Source organism: Aquila chrysaetos, chromosome 1, assembly GCF_900496995.4.
Source record: "Aquila chrysaetos chrysaetos chromosome 1, bAquChr1.4, whole genome shotgun sequence".
Classification (NCBI taxonomy): domain Eukaryota; kingdom Metazoa; phylum Chordata; class Aves; order Accipitriformes; family Accipitridae; genus Aquila; species Aquila chrysaetos.
Window position 1 is genome coordinate 83,188,053 of NC_044004.1, and position 17,925 is coordinate 83,205,977.

Consider the following 17,925-nt stretch of genomic DNA (forward strand, 5'->3'; position numbering starts at 1 on the left):
CCACTCCAAATATTTTTCTTTCTCACTTTGAGCGTAACCAAAAAAAAAAAATTTTCAGAAAAAGTGTCTAGAGAGGAAAAAAAAGGTCAAGTATGTTTCTGATGCCTTACTGTGGTTCTGTTTTGTTCATAGCTTGCAGTTGCAAACAACAGGATTATTACACTGCAAGAAGAGATGGAACGGGTTAAAGAAGAAAGCTCTTATATCTTAGAGTCCAATCGTAAGGTTGGTGTGTGTGTGTGAACGATGACTGAACCTTTTGGGCCGTCCCAGCCCACATTCAACCAAGAAGTCCGTGTTTGGAAGAGACTTTACTTCCTTATGTATGTCTCACAAAAACTGCCGTAGAGAAGAGTGACTCCAGGTGGGTCCTCTGCATTGGGTAACAGATGGACCCTGGCCGCAGTAAATCCTGCCTGGCCGTAGCCGATTAAACCGCGAGCGTGCGCAGAGCCAAGAGCTAACGCAGCGTGTTGTTGGCTTGCTGGGTGGAGGCGTCAGAAGGGACCGGAGGAAGGGAAGGATGATTTACTGAGGGGGTGGCAGAAAAATATGAATGTAGGAGCTCTGCTTTTTTGGCCCGAAATGCTATCCTTTTCGGAAATCAAAGGGCAGGATCTATAATATTTTTTCGTTGATTTACTGAAAGTGCTAGGAACTGTGGCAGAATCTGGTTTTAGTTTTAAAACCCATGAGATCTTTTTCTGAGGCTTTGTAACCATACTTAGTATATTGTGAAAGTTCTGAAAACGGACAGTCTGTCCATTTAATTCATATCCATTAAAGTGCACTAAGCACTTGGGTAAACAGGGAAATGCAGCATGCAGCTTCCATGTGAAATGACTATTAACTGAATGGAGCTCTGCGTTTTGATAGTTGCAGAGTTTGATTTTGAAGTTGTGGGAAAAGCAAATAATCAGTAAATGTGAGGGTTAGTAGTACATAACGACAAGTTCATTGGGTGTCTTCATTACCTTAGGTCACTAAAGACAGAACTGCTGATGGACATGCACTGACTGAGGCACGAAAACAGTTAAAGGAGGAGACTCAGCTGCGGCTGGTAAGGACAGCATGAGCTTGGAGCTCACTGCAAATGGCTTTTTCACATAGTGACTCCATGTCAGTCAATCATTTCTGAAAATATTTGGCTGGGGGATTTTTTTTTTTTGTTCTTGCCTGCCTGCTACAGCCTGACCTGGGACAGTCTTGTCAGAAGCGATGTTAATTTTGTGGCTCTATTGATCAGTTTGAGGTCTGTTTCTCAAAATGAGCAGCGCACTTGCATTTCTAGGTCTGACGTGGTCCCCATGCAGATAATGATATTGCCACTGTCTGAGCATTACTCAATATAGTGTGTTCAGCTGGTGCCTGACCAGAATGCATTTAGTAAATAAAGTCTGCCAGCTTTTCGCTAGTCTCCTCCGTCGGAAAGGTGGGCCTATATAGTACTTTCTGACTCTTTGCTGGTAATGCTGTTTACGTTCCTTTAATACTGGACTGAAGACGTGGATTTGTTGTCCTTCATTGTCTTTGATGGGTCAGATCTGTAACTGTGACGCTGTGGCAGTGCAGCACACTTCTAGGTAGTGGCTGCATTGGCAGGAGCACCAGTTAAGGGTGGTTATCTTGCGGATGGTGAGGAGAGCTGGCTGGTAATGCTGACTGATCCGTACGTTCCAGGATGTGGAGAAAGAGCTGGAGGTGCAGATTGGGATGCGACAGGAGATGGAGCTAGCCATGAAGATGCTGGAGAAAGATGTTTGCGAGAAGCAGGATGCACTGGTGGCGCTCAGACAGCAACTGGATGATCTCAGGGCCCTAAAGCATGAACTGTCTTTCAAGCTGCAGGTAGGGAAATAATTAAACCAAATGCACTGAATTCCAGATAAAAGTGATAGCTCTTGTTTTCACATATCTATTTAAAAGGTGCTAGGTGTGGAAGGGTTACAGGCTGTATAGCATACTTCTGTCTTGCTGCAAGAAAGCTGTAGTACTTCAACAATTGAACGTGGTGGAAGTTAAAGGAAAGTGCAGTTTCTTCTGAAGAAAGACTCATGATACAGAAATGTATGTGCTTGACTGGGGAAAGCGTCTTCTGTGTTCTTGTGGTATAAAAACTGAGCAATGGTAGCTTCTGTTCCAGTACGATCTAGTATTTGAAGGCGTATGGTGTAAATATATCCATTACTGTGTGATGACAAAAGCAGACTCTTAAGACAAAGAGCAACACAAAAAGATCAGAGAGAAATCATAAAATAAATTTTAGAACTGCAGAGAGTTGCTTCTGCTCTCCTTGAGCCAATCATTCTGTGCACAACAGTCAAAGGATGTTAGCAGGTACTGCATTAATGTGTGTTATACAGGAAGCTTCATTGAATATGGTATTACTCTTTTGTGGGGTCCAGATGTAGCCTACACCTGTATGGCAAGATGTTCATCCTTGCAATATTCACCTGGCATTTGTTTTTGAGCACCTTCTCCTACCTCTTTGGCTTCTGCCCCTTTTGTTTCACGTGCCACATGGTTTAGTGTGGGTTATTTTGGTTTTACTGCTACTTACAAAAAACCACGGTGCTGCTTTTTCCAGAGTTCAGACATGGGAGTGAAACAGAAGAGTGAATTAAACAGCCGTTTGGAAGAAAAAACAAATCAGATGGCTGCCACCATCAAACAGCTTGAACAAAGGTAAAAAATGAAACTTTTGCAATTATAAAATCATGTGTGTATTCTAGCGGTAGTGTCCTGCTGACCCTGAGTGGACCAGATGAGAGTCCGAGTGCTGTGCTTAGCCATGCTAAACGGAGCTGCATGAGGAGAGCTACAGTTTTTGAGATGCTGTTAGGAGAAGTGTTTTGCATGCTCAGGAGGGCTTCCGTGAGAAAAGAATATACTACTAAACCCGTAACTAATATAGCAGCTTTGTTTATCTATATCAGCTGCACTTTTGTATGTTATCCATTCGTTACAAGTGAATCGCTATTTCTGATAGCAATGACAAAAAATAGAAATACGAACTAAGAAAAGTGCTTGACTGCTAATGACAGTATCACAGTGGGAGCAGGAAGGACAAGCGTGAAGCAGAGGCCAGGCTCGGAGCTTCTTGGCTATTCCAGATCTCTCTGGTACTGTTTTGAAAAAAATACCCCAAATCAAACCATTCTCTTCATGGACAGCCTTGTACTTTCTGAGGGAGATGAGCTTGAAAAAAAATCCTCACGTGAAAGTAAATGGAGGAAGCCCAGAGGGCAGCTAGAAGTTGATAAAGATAGCCCATAGGTATGATATCCATTTGGACTGGGACAAGTTCCGTCCTAATGACCGTGTTGCTCTCATGTTACTAACCCTCATGAAATGAGGAGGGCCTCAGCATCAAAGTCAGATTGATTTGAGAAGGAGCAGTGCTTCTTTTTCCCTTTAGTCTTGTTCTCGAAGCCAGGCCTTGTGGTGGTTTGGCCAAAGGTTCGGAACTTCAGTCGCTGTGAATTGCCTCGACTGTCGTGCTAGCTCCGAGAAAATCAGGGGAAAGCATAGCTCTCACCAACATGTCTGGGACTTATTTAATGAGTGGGTTGATGCACTAAATTAATGGTTTTGTTTTAGGGTTTATATTCTGAATGTTTCTTTATAAAAAAGGTCATTTTGTTCATAGAAAATTTGTGTTTTAAAATGTTTTATGATATATACCCAGCTAATTGATTTGCTCTTTTTCTCTTGCTGTTCTTGTTTTTCCATTTTCTCATTATCCTCATTCTGACTTACTTATACAGTGAAAAGGATTTGGTGAAACAGGCAAAAACCTTAAATAGTGCAGCAAACAAACTGATCCAGAAGCATCATTAGACATTTTTATGTCTGGTCACCTCACAGCTCTGACATCAGAACTCATTTATGAGGGGAGAACTTGCAAATTGCTAAAAGCAACTGTTAAAATGTTAATTGTCACCTAAAGTTGATTCGGAATTTGCTGAATTTTTAAAATCAGTGAGTTTTTCTTCAGAGATTTAGAGTCGGGTATAAAAATCCCTAACTTTGCCATTTAAACTGTGTTAAAGTACCAATGAGTTGGCCAATAAACACACCAGAAAAGCATAAGGAATGGGAGATATGTGGCTCTGTACATCCCGGTGATGCATACCGTATACAGCAGCACAAGTCTTCAACATGCATGGATACTAGGTGCGTTGGTCAAGCCAATTATCAGATTGGCCAGCTCTGGAAAGTCAACTAGTTTTCTGTGTTACCCTTTTTGTGAAGTAGGCGAAAAAATGCATCCCTGGAAGTTGTTGAAAGTAGTTGTGTGTGTACCCCAAGCCGTTACCCGTTCACTTCTGTTCTGTGGGTTCAGCCCCAAGTCCAAGACAAACGGGCACGACTCGATAGCTCATCACCGTGAAGACCAGCCCTCTTGTAACCGAGACTGCTTGCAGCGATTTTGCCTTAGTGACTTGGTGGGAGGGTGGGGACTTATCCTTATTCCTTTAAACTTCATGTGTCCAGAATTAGTAGCTAGGTGTCTTAGAGTAACATGATAGAGTGGTAAGTTCAGTGGAAACCTCCTTATCTTTGCATTGCCTTCTACCTCTGCCATGAACCCCTCTAGACGTACGTTGCGGATCTTCCCGGCCGAAGGAAGCTGAGGAGAGGTGTTTTGGTAGGTCTCTCCTCTTCCTAGAAAGGGAAGTTACACGTTTTACAAAAAATAATCTGATCTTTATACTCTAGTGTTTAAAAGAAACAAAAATGGAAAAAAAAAAAAAAAAGAACAAAATCTGCAGTGGTGGGGAGTGGAAATGGTAATTTGGTATTTGACCATTCCTTGTCTGAGTAGTTAGTGGTTTAACAGGAAGAGTTGCCTTTTACCATTACACTTCTTTTATTTGCTTCTGAGTTTCTGTTGCTCAATACAAATGGAATTTGCTAATGAGAGAGCAGCTAAAGCTTGGAAACAGCTCTCAATAGGAAAAATAATTGCCAGTTTAACACCCCAGTGCAAAACTTCAAGTAACTGTAGCCTGGACTATTACAAACTAATATCCTCTTCCCTGTGGCCGCAGAAATTCACCATGCTGGCCTGTCACAGGCTTTAGGTTATAAATGCTCCTAAAGATTATTTTTTCCCAAGAAAATCACGTTTGGGGGTTTCCTGTGCTGAATAAGGGTTTTTTTGCTCTGGTGAGATGCCTGTAAAAATTCTTTGGTGCCAGCTCTCCCTTTGTCCTGTGGGATAGTGCTCCTTGGGGCAGCGGGCGGCAGATGTGACTGAATCGCAGCTGGGGAAAGAACACCTATTGATTCTCACTAGGTACATATAAAAATGTGTGAGGCTCAGCCTAGTCCTTTTGTACGCAGGCGTGTACCACTGCTTAGCTTGTTTAATGGACTCCCGCACACAAGCAGACTTGGAGACCTGTTTTAAATCTCTACGTGGTGCCCAAGTCGCACGCTTGAAAGTATAAACTTAACCTTCAGTAACCTTTTACTAGAAACTCATTTTAACTACCTGGAGAAAAATAAAATAATAATAAAAAGGTGGAAGCTTTCATCAAGGCATCTAAACAGCTAATTAGAGCAGTGAACTCCCCTGCCTTCCCCAGATTTCTTCTGTAGAAATAGGGGGTTGGGCTGGTTTTGTTTGCTGTCACAGCAACGCTAAAATATGACAGAATTAAGGATCTGGCCATTTCTGATGTCAGGCCCAAAGTGGAAATGCTTTGGTGTACTAATGCCTGGGCGCTTGAGCCGATGTGTCAGTCCATGGAAGAGACCAGGAAAATGCACTAATTCTCAATATAGTAGCTAACCTATGTTGCAAGTTCCAGTTACATGTGTAAAGCTGAAATGTAACGTAAATTAAAATCAAATTTGACTTAAAATTCTGTGTACTTGAGGTTTGCTTTGAATCTGGATAAAAGTGATGTTTTATGTTTTTCATCTAATGGCTGTAAACTGTAGTAATAGAATAAAAACTATTGAAAATCAGAGCTTCTGCCTGGTTCACCTACATTTTGCTTTTCTTTAAAATATTTTCCTCCTTTCCATTGTTTTTACCATTCCTTTTTTTTGGCTTTACCTTTTCACTGGGCTTTTTATTTGTTGGTTAAACTCGGTCTTCCTCCCCACCATGGCTTTTGTTTTTTATCACAAGTTCATGTGGCTCAAATCCAGATTGCGACAGGCAGAGAAGGACCGTCAGTTGGCCCAGCAGGACAACCGTCTCTTCAAGCAGGAGTTTGGGGACAAAATCAACAGCCTCCAGCTAGAAGTGGAAGAGCTCTCCAGGCAGCGGTGAAGAGATCCTTTTCTAATCTATTTTCTGGGCTGTTCTTACCGTGTCGTAGAAAGCAGGCAGGGCGATGGCAAAAGGAGGTTAAGGGGTTGGAGGCGGAGAGAGACAAGTGGCGTGTTGGATGCCAGGCAGGCATTAGCTCTGGGGAGGTGAAATGCTTTGTCAGATGGCAAATCTTTTAATGTGCATGTCTTTTTGAAGTTACAACTTGAAAAACTGGATGGGAAGAAAATGCAAAAGAGCTACGTGGTCAGCGGAAACCACCAGCAAAAGTACCAATGTCATGTGGCGGTGGAATACCAGAAGCAGGCAGCAGAATCTCTCTTGGGTGGAAATGAAATGTCAGGATATTTTTCTGAACATGGAAATGCCCGTGGGGGCTTTCTGCGCTGCGGTTAGATTTGTCGGGCATCTGCCGATAACTGTCTCGTTTGAAAACCGGCAGTGCTGGAGATGCAGGAGGACAGGGATCACCACAAGCTGCAAAACTTGTTTGGGGTGCTGGATAGGTCCTCAGTCTGCACTGAGGTCGTGTTGCAGGTTAGCCTGCTCTAGGGAATGACAGTTAGCTGGATGTGTGCTTCAGAGCGCAGTCAGGTCTCTGACGGCAACGCCGACCTCTCCAAAGTCTAGCGTTGCATCAGACTTTCCACTGTAATAGCATCATTTGGAATATAAAGCTAACGCTAAAAGCAAACAATTTGCTGCTCATCGGCAGGGATGTAGCAGCTAAGTCTTTGCCTAGAGCTAACGCTGAAGAGTCTGGAGCAAGGGAAGCAATCCTGGTTGTCAGTCTGGCAACTAGTGCTGTGATTTTTTTTTTTTTTTTTTTTTTCCCCCCCTCACTTGAAACTGGTCTGAGTTTTGCTGTGAGGTGACCAAAAATTTGGAAGCCAAATGTAGAGAACTTGGCGAGAGCTATCATATTTTCCTCTGCAGTGTCATCAGTTTACCAGTATCAGGAAAACAGAGAAATCCTCTTATCTTAAAATAGAAGAGCATCTCTCCTGCAGCCGTGACGCATCCTTGGTTTGTTGCAAGGTCACGGGGATGAATTGTGTGGAAGCATTGCTGGATGCTTTTTTTTTTTTTTTTTTTTTTTTATTTTTTTTATTTTGTCCCCTCCTCCCCTCCTGGCACAGCTTTTTGCTTCCTTTTTCAAAAAGTTGCAGAGGCTACCCAGAAAACCAGCAAATGGCTTTTATCAGAAATTCGTGCGAGGTCCTGAGTGTGCATGGGTGAGCTTAGCAGTGTTCTTGGGTATAAAGGGGGAATGCAGCTTCTCTGCATATGCACCTTACACTGAGTCAGTTTAACTTAGTGTCGCTACCTGGGGAGGACATTTGCAAATTGGTCTATTTTTGCATCAGTTGGACTTTATCTGATTCCTTTCTCGCTCAAGGTAAATCGAGATGACAGTGTGAAAATGATTGAATCTCCTTTACCAGGACGCTGTACTGCTTTATTTAACTGAGTTTCTCAAGCAGCGAGTTATTGGTGGGTGCTGCAGTGAGTGGTGGGTAGTCTTGCTTGAATTATATTCCTTTAAGAGGAGACACGGCTTTTTGTGTTGATGGGGGTGTCGGTTTTAAATCAAGTTACAAACAAGAATTCCCTCGCTTGGTTTGTTTTTAAATGTCAACATGGGCAAGTATTAATTTCTAGATCTAAGACTCCACCAGCTTTACTCACTTCAGTTAGGCTATGTAGTTAACGAGGCTGTAGCCGTAACGAGTTATTTCAAAAACTGTTGGAGCGGTATGGAGACTAACAAGTTAATAATGGATAATGGCGGGTTTAACAGCAGTGAGGATTCTGAACGTTTTGTAGTACAAGTCTTGCCGTTCCTTTTACCGGGAGGTACGCGGTTTCTAGGCTTTGATTTCGGGGCAGGGGTCGTTCCCTCCGGCAGCTACCGTATTTTACCCTTAATGCTTTCAGAAGACGGCGTTTCTAGCGCTTCAGTCCCTGGCGGTCCGCGTGCCCCAAGAGCTTTGTTGCCATCGTGCGCGGGCAGGCTGCGGCCGTGGAGGCGTTGAGCTTTTTCCGCAGCTAGATTTAGAGCCGTGCTTCTCTTCAGCCTGCTTCGGGCTGCGCCAGGGACCTCAGATGTGCTTGTTCATCTGTCCTTGACCTGCTGATGAGTAGTCCTCCCGAATACGAATGCGCTGCGCTCAGCCACGTCTTTGTTCCCTCCGGCTCGACGTACCGCAGCACGCGCCGCGCGGGACTGACACAAAAGCCTAAGCCGCGGTACCGGTGCGGATCAGCGGCCCGACTGCTTAGCAGTCTTGAAGGAGCGTGTGCGTTCCCTTCGCTACAGGTTAGGCTAGACCAGGGAGTTGATTGCGGTCTGTAAAACAGCATACGCGTCCTGTTTTCAGCCTGCCGGGCTCGCCTCGCCTGCTGAAGCCCGCATCCTGACCTGCTGAGGTGCTGTTGCTCAGCCAGCGTCAGCAGCGGGGCAGGCTGCGGAGCACTCCCGGCGAGGAGCCCACGGCCTGAGCCCTCGGTTGCTTCGCAAGGGCCAAGCCCCGCTTTCAGGTGAGGTGTCGGAAGAATTGCCGCCGCTCTCGGGGAGGAACGGTCCCATCCGTCCCGTGTGGATGGCTTTGGGAGGTGGTCAAGGACGTCGGCTTTGGTTTCAGAGCCTGTCCTGTAGCAGTTGATGTTCTTTTTGAACAGGGCGCTCATCAACAGTTCTGTATTAGATGAATAATGAAGTATTTTTTAAGGATTTGCAGGCATAGTCAACAGGTTTATTTCCTCCAAAATCATGCTAGAATTAGATGAAGAACTTCTAGATTTTTCCATCCTGACATATTATGGCTTAACACACTGCGAGAAAACTTTTTATTCAAAGAAGCGGTTTTCAGCTCTTGAGTTGGGGTTCGATTGCTTTAGTATAAAGAGAGGGTTAAATGGTTCATTAGTTCTCCATGTCAAGTGTTAAGGAAACCATAGCCTTTTTTCACAATTCCACCTCGATGTTCTAGGAGCCACCTTGAACTAGAACTGAAGCGGGAAAGAGACAGATGGTCACACAGTCACCAACGCAGCCAAGAAAACAAGAAAGGTGCGAAGAATTGGCTAAGACAGGTAACACGACTTTTATTCTTGGCTTGCGTTTGAAGTATAGTTTCATTTTGCTCGTTTGCTTTTCCTGAGCTTTATTAGGCAATAAATGTATATTGTTAACGTGCCCCAACAAAATGAGCTTTGGAACTTTTTTTACACATGCGAAATAGGCAGTTTATTGAGTTGAGCCTCACAAAAATATTGCAAGCGTTACACTTCATTGCAGAACACTGGTTTCCTCTTCCAAGTTGGGTGCCTGACAAAATCTTGACTGTGATTGTGGTTTTCCTTTACTAGTTTAATAAAACCAAATGTAATACAGCAGGAGAGATGCTGTACATGTTACATCTTATGAAAAGCAAACTTGCTCGTTTTTATTTTCTGCATCATAATAAGGGAAATTTTCCCAAAAGAGGTCAATAGTATAACTTGGAAGACAAAATAATCTCTTGAGGGCATCACAAATCACTTTCAGTGTTCTTCTAGTGCTGCGCATCAGTGAATTCAGTGTTTTTTCAAGTAAAGAGCAGCATTCATCCTGAGAGTCAAACTTGTAGCCCCCGAGTGAAACTCCCTTTTTAGCAGTAAATTTGCCTTTGAAAGTGAAAATCTGCTCTGCAGCTTTTTCTGTATAATGAAACAGGCTCTTTTGCTGGGAACTGGCAGTAAAACAGTTGCTTTGGAGAACAAAACTTGTAACTGAGAGCTGTGAAGTAAGAGAAGTTGTTTCCACAGTTCTCATGTGTGCTGCTGCACTTGAGAGTGGCCTTTGCTGGGCTGCCCTGGGCTGCTTGAACGGTTCAATTTTTTCTTTTTTTTTTTTAACCAATATTACACCTAATTTCAGTGAAGTTATTTACGCATCATGAGTCATTTGTCAAAAAGTCACATTTGCTGTAGCAGAACAGCTATAATTCAGTAGAAGGAATTGGGAACTAAGTGCGACGCGGTTGGCCAGTAAAAATGAAAGCAAGAAACCCCCAAACCCAAAACTGGTTAGTCCGATCTTTAAAGCAAAAGTTGGTTAGCTCTCTGGAAGGCAGAATAGCTGCTTAGTTGACAGCCTGTCCCAGTAACCACACAGGTTACTGTGTGGGCTTATCCTCCTTTACTTCGTAGGCGAGCGCTGTGGCATGAGTGAGGCAGTAGGAACAAATGGGCCAACGTGCAAAAAAGCGATTTCAGAATGGACTTTTCTTTTGCCACAAAACTTCTAGGTGGTGCTTGATCCAGTGGAAGTTTGCATTTGCAGAAATTTCAAGAGCTCTGCTGAGATTATAGTCGCAGCTGGAGAGCAGTGTGCGCATGGGTGATTCTGCCAGCACTTACCACGCAGGCGGGAGGCTGGTTTTTGACAGTCGTGTTTCAGTGTGGCATTACGCACATTTATGTCTCGCGCTACAACCCGGGTCTTAGCTGGGGAGGAGGGGAGGATTTGTTTCCTTTCCTAGCTGAGTGGATTTGTCTCGCTGATCAGTCTTTAAAGAGCTTATTCAGCCCGTCTACCTTTTCAACCTCTGCTGTGACTGTGAAGTTTCTTGTACCTTCTAGTAAAAGGAGGTTGTTGGACATGTTTAAGAGTCCGTCTCTAAAATGTGACATCGACTTTTTGTTCACAGCAAAAGGAAAGCATGTAGAGCTGCTCCTGGGGCGGGCTGGTGTTTGTATGCTTTCACGTGTCCAAATACACGTCTGTGCCAAGGAGGTGCAGATCAGTATTCCTGAAATAGCAATGTAAAGTCTTCCTTTGCAGTGTGGCAGGGGTGAAACTGGAGTCTTCATATAGTTTGACTGATGGGTAAATGTTTCCTTTTGGCAGGATGGGAAGCTCAAAATCCAGGAAGAAAAAGCTAAACTGAAACAGCCACTAAGAGAGGAGAACAGTGTCCTGCCACACAAGTACGGAAGAAAAGAAATCTCATTTTTTGCCTTCTTTTCTAAGTCCTGCTTCCCCTTCTCTAATTTCTTGGCTGACGGGAAGTTTGGAATGGTGCAACTTTCCTTTCTAGAAAGATTTTCAACCTCGTGCCCTTTGTTGAGGTCTCTTTGCTGCTTTTTCATAGCTCCCAAAGGGAAGAAGGAGGTTCTACTGCTTGCCACCAGTGTTTCTGGATCTGAAAAGCTCTCTCTGTCCCCCCCCATTTACCTTTGAATGTGTTTCTGTATTAATCTGCTGTTTACTAATTTTTCTTACTCAATGAACCTTCATAAGCCAAATGTTGCAGAGACCTGGACCTTTGGTACTCGTGTCCAAAGAAGTTATCTTTGTTGGTGAGGGAAAGGAGAAGGGTTGGTGGATCAATGGCATTTGGAGCTAGTAAACAGCTGCTTCTGGAAAAGAATAGAAGCTGTTGGAGAATGAGAACTTGAAATAATATTTCAAGAAGATGGTTGTATAAAAATGTAGTTCAGGTAGCATGTTTCTAAGCTGAATATTACGGAGGAGGATTCTTGTTGTAGGATTTGCTTAGTATTTGAAAGCTAAGTTTCAGATTTGGTTTTAAATGTGAAAGAATGTTTTAAAAGCCCCAGGGAACAGCTCTGTAATGAGGACTTTGCTCAGAGATGGTAACAGCCTATTTGAAATACTCTGAAAGTCAGTGAAAAAGCGCAGTGCTCTGACACAGTGCGCTGAATACCAATATAAAGTTAATCAGAAAAGTATTGTCTTAAAAATAGCATCAGCTCGATTCAACTCTGCTCTACCAGATATTAAAAACCTTCCAGGCCTTAGATGCTTTTTATCCCTGTTTCACCTTGAGTGTTTAAGCAGTGCAAGCGTCACACTGCTGATTTCTCTGGAAGGCCTCAAAACACGTCTGTTGTAAGGGATCAAATGTTTTGCAGTAACGTGTTTAAAGCTAGTTTTAAACTGTGCTTGTACCATCTAAACAGTCTTTTCTATGTTCATGCTCCCTTTCCTCTGCTCTTCTGAAGGCTTTTTACAAGTTCTTCTTCTGCTCTTCCCATTTAGCCAGGAGTGCTGGATGTCTAAACAGCACCAGTCACATACGGCCTCTTTGCTTCACTATTTGACAAAGCTTATGAACGTCTCATCTCTCATGCGAGCAGACTTGGCAGCGTGGTTTTGAAGAAACAAAACCAAAAATCTGTATGGGTGGGATTTGAAAAACAGGATGAGGGAATTCTCTGATAATTTTGTGAAGAACCAGATGTTTTTCTTAAATGACGCGGTGACTGAAGCGCCAGCTCCAAGTGACGGTGTTCTTCTCTTGTAGGTTACTGAGCGGCACACAGGAAGAGCAGGTTGGTGATTGTTTTTCTTGCATTGAAATGCTGAAGGGCAAGGGAACTGAGGGAGCTCCTGGGTCGCTGCGGCATCTTCCTTGCCCAAATACCCTGAATTTTGTCCTTCGGGTTTTGCCTTGGAGGCGGGATTTGTCTGTAGACTCCATAGCAGCGATTGCTCCCTAGTGGAAAAAGCACTGCTTATCTCATTAGAAAAGCTGGCACTGCTGCACCTACGTGAGTTCTTTTTGCCTCCTCAGCACAAGCAGATTGTTTTTTAAACTAATATTAACCCCTTTTATTATTCCTTTGCCGCATGCCTTGCCTGGGTTAGGTTGTCTAAAAAGAGCAATGGAAGCATAATATAATTTAGTGTTGGTGAAAATGGTGGTGTTTAATCTCCTTGGTCTGGGCTAGGGTTTTGCCGGTTGCTCTGTAGGCTCGAGGGAGGGGGTGTTTTGGTGACTTGGTTTTTTTCAGGGTTTTTTTCATGTGTGTCAAATTGACCAGAATCCATTCTTTCTCCCCCGGGTGCCCGGCAAAGCACGGCTAGATCCCTAACTGTCACTGGGATGCTCCAACACTCGCCTTGTGTCCTGTCTACTGGGAATTTCTGCATCTGTCAGCTTTTTCACAGTGAGAAAGACGTTTAGTTCCTGCCTTGTTGCTGGGCCAGCAGTCTTGATCTCAGCCTGAAAATCGAGCTGCGTAGTTCTCGGTTCACGCAGCCGTGCTGTGCTCCCCCGTCCGCCCCGTGGTGTAGCCGGCACGACTGTAGATCATCCTGCAAATGCACGGTGGTCTTGTGCGGCCACGCCGCATGCTGTGAATAGAGAGGGGTTAAAAACACAAGCATGTAAAATCTTCCTCCCTGTTGTAAGATGCAGACCAGCCGCAGAGTTCTAATACAGGTGCCACGTCAAGAAGCATGTAAAGCAGAATATCTTGGTTTTTACTTGGGGTTTAGGAACAGCTGTCAGGACTTGGAAACACTGAGATCTGCCAGCTCTGCCAGGAAGAAAGCAGCCGAGGCAAAAAAAAGGTAACTCCGAGGACTTGTGGTGAATGTGCATTTCCTCTGATTTTCATTTTCGAATAGCGCAGATTTCCTAGTGGTGACTTGGGACAAAGAAATGAGCCCTTTTCTGAAGTCCACTTTACCCTTAAATTAAACTTGTTGTTAAACAGTGCTCGCTTGAGGGTTCCCCACCCTGCTCTGTGTTCCGTGGTTCGGTTTCCCTTCCCCTTAGCAGCTTCTTCCCTTTTTAGCTAACTGGGGTTTTTTTTCTGGGATCAATCAGAAGTGAGAATAGGAGGTGTTAACACTTGTTTGTTATTTCTCCACTTAAGCCACCTTGCCTTTTTTTCTTTATTCTTTTTTTGTGGCTAAGCCCCTCTTGCTCTCCTCACTGCTTTACAGTCTGAATCTAGAGGGATTACAAGAGAGTTACCGAAAAGGGTGTTCGGTAGGAGTGCTGCCTTCATCCAGATACTTTTCTCCACTGATGCTCAGGAGCAGGTTGCAAGGAAACGCCTTTATCCTAAGGCGCTGATAAAGCTGCTGTCAGTGCAGCAGGCGTCCTGGTCACACTGGTGCAAGTACTTTAGGGAGAGCTGGAAGGCGATGTCAGGTTGTGTTTTCCCCCAGCTGATGTGCCAAGACCTGAACCAAAAGGGAGCGGGGAGGAGTCCTTTCGGGCAGTGCCAGGATGGCCGTCTGCCCCGTACGAGGCGCGCAGGGCTCTGACCTCCGCGCCTGGGTAAAGGTGAACCGGTATCTCGGTTCCAAATAGGTCTTGGGAAATTTTTTGGGGGGTACTGTGCAGCACAGCGAGGCTTTACCTAACCAGGAAGCTTTCAGGCTGACGCGGAGAGGCCGTGTCTGGCCAAGTGACCGGTGATGAGTTGCTGCTTCTCCGGGCAGGGGCTCCCACCTGCAGCTGGGTTTGCAGTTCTGCCTGGCACAGAGACAGGTCTGGCAATTGGCGATTTTTGCCAGAGTAAATTGCTGCTCCCAAGCCAGCCTGCGCCGCAGCGCCTGCGAAGACGGCGTTCCTCGACACGGTCAGAAGCCAGCCCTCTCTTCCCCAGCGCTGCCGTACCATGGTGCTTAGAACAGGCAGTGAGGGGGGGCCCCAATTGGCCTCCCAGTCAACCCATGAACCTCTCCTGTTAGGCATGTGGGAACTCTGTGTAGGAATTCTAGGCTTTCGCGCTCCCCTGTGTTTATCTTGAGAAAACACGTGAGTTCAAAGCAAAGCAAATGCCGCAGGCTTTGTATCCGACTTCAACACGTTTCCAAATGCATGTGCACATTTAAATACTCATCTTGGGCGAGACTTGTTGTTCCAGTGTATTTATATGGCTACAGAATACACACGTGCACCTCTTGTGACAAAATGCTCTAGCAAAATGAGCCAATTAAAACTTGAATGGTTCGTTATTGGTAACTCTGACTTGCTTTACTATAAGCCTTCACCTACTCTCATTTGACCTAAAGAGCTTTGCTATAAGGTGTCCTGAGCCCAGGAGCAAACTTAGGGTCTTCACAGGGGACAAGAGTGGAGTTTTGGAGCATCTTTCTCTAGCCTAGCAGAGGATTTGGGTTGACTGAATGTTAATGAGAGTAAATTTCTTTGTGTTGCTTGTGTCTTGAGCATCTTCTTAATTCCTCTGTCCTCTTCCTGCATTCCAGAACATCTGCAAGAACTGCGGTGGCATCTTCTGTGAAGCCTGTTCGGCGAATGAGCTGCCCCTCCCGTCTAGCATTAACCCTGAGCGCGTCTGCAATCCCTGTCACAAGCAGCTCATCCAGCAGTATTCGATAAGTCCCTTGTAGGGGACGGGTTGCAGACAGGTGACAAAAAATGTTTGTAGCTGATGACGGTTTTTGGAGTTGTTGGGGGGGGGGGGATGTGAAGAGAAGACACTTGCCTGTGTTCTTTGGAGGTCAGAGGGGAAGCAGCTTCGTGGTGTTTACGGTCTCTTGTGACTAAAACAACAGCCTGAGCCTTCCCCGTACAAAAATCTGCCTGCTCTCAGACCTGAGCTTGTGCTGGGGGCAACTGCTTTGGGAACGTCGCGTGAAGTAGCCCCAAGGTGTGCCCAGGCAGCCTCGAGGTGCAGTGAGAACAGAGAGCCCCCACCCAAAAAAGAGCTGTGTACGTGCGCGTGCAAGTCGGGAACGTTCTCGTCCTCGAGCGTGTGGGGTGAAAGCGTGCTCCTGCTAAGCACAGGCTCACTGAAAGCAGAACGGGAGCATTTTTAATCCTCATGTCTGGCTGCACTTGAAATACCGTTTCCCCTTTCCCGGTTGCCTTTGACAATCTGGCTCAGCCGTGCTGCATCAGGGCCGGGCGTAAGGCGGCCAGGTAAGATGGCAATAAACACCTTCTAGCTTCGTTTCTTTGGCTCAGCCCTCCGGCCGTGGGCCGGCTGTGCATATCAGTATCTAAAAACCAAACAAAGCTGTGAAAGTTCTCGTTCGGTATTTTTAGGGGCTGGGGTGGGGGGGGTGTAGGTGGTTTTGAGGCACGCACAATGCGAGAACTGACGACCTGCGCTGATCTGGCACGGAAGTGCCGTAAGGCATCTCTGACCTTCCTCTCGGAGACCCTCACTGTGACTTCGGGACCACGCGACGGTGGGCAAAGCGAAGGGTGTAAATATACTTCCCACCTTGGTGTGGTAACGGGACGAACTGGATTCCCAACTATTTAGATACCAAATCCTCACCGTGACACAGAAGGTTTAGGGCCACTTCGATCCACCTTTCCCCCTTGTGCACATGGAAAAGTCATTGTAATAAACCTTGCGTTTCACGTTTTTTTTGTTAGATCAAAATGAAAGTGAGATGAAATTGGAATGCTTTTCACCTACCAGAAATTCTAATTTGAAACATAGTTTAAAGAGGTTTCACTGTTCATGCTACATCATTATTTGTTGCTCTTACCTCAAGGAGTTTTACATTACTCCAAAAAGCAGTGGTGGCTTCCTCATGAAGCACGTAGCATGTCATAGTAGTGTTTGGTCTGTTTTATACTGGAAGCCTACTTCAGTCTTTAAGACCACAGAATGTTTTGTAGTCCACAGAAAACCAATGTATTTATACGTGACAAATGCATTTGGTTTTGTACAGATTTTATTAGGGGTTAGCAGTTTAATTCCTCAGAGGGGATTTTCTGTTCATTAGACTGGCTGGAACCGCATTAAACAGCGTGTCAGAGCTGAGGCTATTTACGTGGCTGGTGCTAGTTTGTACCAGGAATTACTCTCCTCTAGTTCCCTCTAGGCCTCGGTGTGTTCAGCCACCCAAGTTCTCCAGCTCCTCTTGGTGACCCTCAGAGCCAGAGCCCTTCACAGGGGGGGCAACTTTAAATAGTTTTTCTGCTTTTTTTTCTCCTCGTGGTAGTTACCAGAGATGTTTCCTTGCTGCTATCCCTTAAAGTAGATTTCTAGCTGTAAACAGCGTTGAAATACGAATAGCCTACAAGTTGGGCGTGGGCACACTGCTCTGATGGGGTGAGACACCAGAGGTGAATGGAGAAGACACCAAATTTAGTGGGGTTTTTTTGGGTACATCCTGTACACATCTATGAGCTTTCAGATTCCGGCATCCAAACCCAGCGTGACTCGTCCCACAAGGAGAAAGTGAGACCCAAGCAATTCCCACCCTAGAGGATTAAACTGGAAGCAGGGCCCTTACTGTAAATTATTTTAATGCCGGTATGTCCAGCATTTTGCAGTTCCAAAGCGACAGCTTATTTGTGACCTGTACCCAGCTCTCGACTGTCCCGGCAGGAGTGGCTGCCACTCTGCTTGTTGGAAGCGAAGGCTGTGACTGTTGTTCATGTGAAAAGCAGGACAGCTCTTGAGCAGGTCCTCGCAAGTCACGCGAGATGCCTACGAACGAGCAGGGACGGGGGTGAAGAAAACCACCCCTTCAGAACACAGCTCTGGCGGCTGAAATGGAAACTGGCATTGAGAAAGGTCAGAGCGAGGCTGTGCTCGCTGCCAGCTCTGTGTCAGCACTTGCCTCTTTCCTGCTGCCTCAGACTCCAGCGAATGTCTCTGCCTGCAAGTACTGCGTGTTACGCTTCGTGATGCTGCAAATGTTCAAGGCGCATTTGCTCAGGTACTGCTTGTAACGCTAGAGTGTGGGTTGATGCCTGGACTTTTGGATTGTGGGGAGCGGAGGGCAGTTCTTCGGATCTTAATTTTGTTCCACACGATAATAAAAACTTGGATCATCTGTATCCCGTGTCCCGAGTGGTCTTTCCATCCCATTCCGCTTTGGCTATGCGTATGAAAGT

The 17,925-nt window shown here is 45.3% G+C and overlaps 1 protein-coding gene across 12 annotated transcripts in view; it reads left to right on the plus strand.

Annotated features, from left to right (window-relative positions):
• Positions 1–17,868, plus strand: part of RUFY3 (RUN and FYVE domain containing 3) — a 58,463-nt gene extending 40,595 nt beyond the window's left edge. For 9 of the 12 annotated variants that reach the window (XM_030021625.2, XM_030021634.2, XM_030021673.2 and 6 more), the window contains 10 exons: positions 133–225; positions 980–1,060; positions 1,681–1,848; positions 2,588–2,685; positions 6,166–6,285; positions 9,283–9,385; positions 11,184–11,263; positions 12,604–12,631; positions 13,581–13,655; positions 15,309–17,868. In XM_030021625.2, the coding sequence (XP_029877485.1) occupies positions 133–225; positions 980–1,060; positions 1,681–1,848; positions 2,588–2,685; positions 6,166–6,285; positions 9,283–9,385; positions 11,184–11,263; positions 12,604–12,631; positions 13,581–13,655; positions 15,309–15,452 (990 nt within the window). In that variant the 3' untranslated portion in view covers positions 15,453–17,868. Of the gene's footprint in view, positions 1–132; positions 226–979; positions 1,061–1,680; positions 1,849–2,587; positions 2,686–3,767; positions 5,980–6,165; positions 6,286–9,282; positions 9,386–11,183; positions 11,264–12,603; positions 12,632–13,580; positions 13,656–15,308 lie in introns of those variants that run through there. The other 3 variants (XM_030021708.2, XM_030021724.2, XM_030021716.2) reach the window with 1 other exon arrangement.
• The last annotated feature ends 57 nt before the right edge of the window (positions 17,869–17,925 follow it).